General features: G+C 38.0%; 1 protein-coding gene across 1 annotated transcript; it reads right to left on the reverse strand.

Moving 5' to 3' along the window:
* On the reverse strand, positions 1-2,583 carry LOC115440330. Its single transcript, XM_030164581.2, has one exon. The coding sequence runs from the start codon at positions 2,243-2,245 to the stop codon at positions 1,250-1,252; it is 996 nt and encodes a 331-aa protein (XP_030020441.1). The 5' UTR covers positions 2,246-2,583; the 3' UTR covers positions 1-1,249.
* Between the last annotated feature and the right edge of the window lie 716 nt (positions 2,584-3,299).

Here is a 3,299-nt window from a genome sequence, read left to right on the forward strand (position 1 = left end):
TTTTTTTTTTCACTTCATCTCATTTACTTCATGTACAGTGGCATCAACTGTTATCTGTTCTGAATGTAAATTATTGGAGGAAGAAGAACCTTCAGAATTGATACTTGCAACGGACAATGTATCACTATTCGCAGATAAAGTAACACTATTTGCTGACAAAGTATCGCTATTATTACAAATCGGTACTCTGCTATCGTTTTCATGAAAAAGGTCATAATTTTTTGTACATGCCGTCACGTCATCGTCAATGTAATTCTGAGATATTTCTAATAAGCCGAATGGTCCGCGTGGTACCTCACGTAAATTTTTTATGGGCATATTTATACACCCTGTTAGAACCATCTATTTGTCTTAATTCATACCTATCGTTATCTGACACAGCATGGTCAAAAACTCATATTGGCCTGTTGGTGTAACAAAGGCAGTTTTGTCAATTGAGTCCGGGTGGACTTTTATTTGATGGAAACTAGGGGCCATGTCAATTATAGAAAAGTAATGAGCCCCATGAAGCTTATCTATCTGAACATTAATTATTGGAAGATGGTAACTATCTGGACGTGTATTACTATTAAGCTGTCTGTAATCTACACACATTCGATCACTTCCATCCTTTTTCTTCACTAGAAGAATAGGGCTTGCGAATGGTGAAGAACTTTCTCTAATTATGTTAGTATCTAACATTTCTTGTATCCTCTCGTGTACGATATTTAATTCAGATGGGGACAATCTATAAGGCCCACGATGAACAGTTTTAGAAGGGTCTATTAGGTCTATTTTAAGATGACCAGTGGACACACGAGTGGTTGGTAATTTCTGAATAAAAGAATTAGAATATCTCTCAAGTATAGTTACTAAACGGTGTCTGTCGTTTCCAATTAAATCAGTGTCAATTGTATCTTGGTGAAATGGTTCCAACTTGGTGCAAAAGTTGGACAATTTATTTTTAGTAAATTGTAATTTATTATCGCTTATTTCTACAGTTAAACCAGTCTCTAGAATGTCTCGCCCTAACAAAATGTTTTCAGAAATATTATTTGTTGGTAATACATGATATAATACATCGAATGTAATGTTCTGTACAGTGGGGCACCTAATCTGTAAGGTGGAAATAACATTATTAATCCCTACGCCCTTTACAATAACCTGTTCATGAAACCGACAGCCATGCAATAAATGACTATAATGTTGCTTTATCAAACTACATTAAGATCCAGAATCAAATATAAAGGATAATTCAAAACCACTTATCTTACGTACCATGTGAAGTTCTGCTACAAATGTTGACCTGCTTGCTCGAACCGGGTGTAGCAGTTGGAGCGAAGTTTTGCTTTTTGTAACGCATAGGGCACGCAGAAGCCACATGTCCAGGATCGTTGCACACGTAGCAAGTCGCTTGAGGACGAGAATTTTGTGCAGGTTGGCGTAGTTGGTCAGTTCTAGCTGGGTTGGTACTTTTTAAGTACAGCCGCTGTTTGTCACGGCACTCAATTCCACGATGTCCAGTTCTTCCACAGAAATTACAAGTTCCACGAAAAGGAATTGTACCTTGGAAACGTTTCATGTCTGGGTCACTTGTAGCGGGTTCTTCATTTTTGCGTTTAAGTGTGAAACCCCGTAGTGTACGAAATAGCTGATGCTTATCATTTATAACGACAGAGTTGAGTTCTCGACGAATTTTCTCATCACATTGTGACAATACAGAAATAGCAAATCCGGTGATCACTTTCTCAGGCAAATTCGCTCCAGGAATTTTTTCTATTAGTTGCCACAGGCGCATTCCCGCTTCACCTGGATTATCTTTGGTTTCTATTTGAAATTTTATTATCTGGTCAAAGTGGTCTTGTATTGTCATGGGTTTAGAAAACCTTGATATCAGTACTTCCTTGATAGTTTTCCATGATAATTGTTCAGGAGGTATCTTAGTCAAGCATGTAGCAGCGCGGCCTTTCAGTGAGTGCGTGAGAGCAAGTATCAGATCAACACCTTCTAATTTTTTCTTCTCGATGATCATTTCGGTTAACGTGCACCAATTTTCTACATCAGATTCTGGCTCATCTGGATCAAAGTTCACAAATTTTGTTGCTGTATTCTGCACAGGTCGACAGGCGGTTAGTTTTTCAGCAATCTTCATGAAAATTGCTTCCATGCCAGCGGAAGATAGTGACGGCGGTTCGACTACTGAACCACCCGGTGATTGATCCTGGGGTGGAGATCCCACTTCTGATGTCGGAATAAGGTCCTCCATTTTATTAATAAAACACCAATCGTACTGTCAATTTCTTTTACTTTACCTTTTTTTATGTAAGTCACAATGTTCATTTAATTAATTATTAATTAACTAGTAACAACTATAATACAGCCTGTGTACCGAGCGACGCTCACTTCAAGAATGCCCGCTCCGCTGCGCATGCGCCTCTATTTATAGAACAGTGGAGGGGAGCCTAGTGACGTGTCCATCGGACGATTGCCCGCTCCAAGTGTTGTTTACCACTTTGTAAAGAGGACGCCGTCAAACATGATTAAACAATCTTATAACAACACATTATTTCCAATTGTAAATCTAACAATACACACTCAATCGACGCAAGATCTGCGAAAATGGCTCCCTCGGGCGAAGTCAGCCTTATGAACACACTACTTCTGTAAATCCCATTGGTTTCGATGATTTTATATATAACTAGTTAGAAAAAGTTTTTCTGGATGAATATTTTCAAGGGATCAATGTGTTCTAAATGTAACCATCAGGAGTAATATAGCTTCTTATTAGTAAAAAAATCAAAATCCTTTGTTGTAAATTGGTGCGTTCAAGCAACCTAACTCTTGAGCTTTGCTATATGACCTATAAGAAGTATATGTCGCCGCAGCAGCTCGTTATTCGTTGAATTGGTGAATTTCCGGAGCGATAGTGGCGCCATCTATCATTACATCGAGGAAGTATTAGAAGAGGAGGGAGGTCGACTGCTGTCAATATAAGGACCGGCCGAACGACGAGAGCAAAAATCTTGTAGAAGTTTTTGTACGAGTCTTATTTGGACGCTCGAACCGAGCACATTGTGTATTCCGCTAGTGTTACTATGCAGTAAATTGTTAGTGAAGTAAAGAAGTGTTTCAATAATTGAATAACTGTCTGGAAAATAAATATAGACCGGTGATATTTTGCCGGTCATGCAAAAAAATAACCAAGTAAAGAGTTTTCACTACGACATATATTACAATTATAATAAACTGGGCATTAACTAATTGGATGTCTTAAAGTTACTTTAATTTTGTTTGTGTTTTTGATCAAATTTGTTTTTATT

The sequence above is a fragment of the Manduca sexta genome, chromosome 14 (assembly GCF_014839805.1).
Source record: "Manduca sexta isolate Smith_Timp_Sample1 chromosome 14, JHU_Msex_v1.0, whole genome shotgun sequence".
Classification (NCBI taxonomy): Eukaryota; Metazoa; Arthropoda; class Insecta; order Lepidoptera; family Sphingidae; genus Manduca; species Manduca sexta.

Coding starts and splice junctions, on each gene's coding strand:
- LOC115440330 (XM_030164581.2), bottom strand. CDS start 2,245: ATGGAGGACCTTATTCCGACATCAGAAGTGGGATCTCCACCCCAGGAT.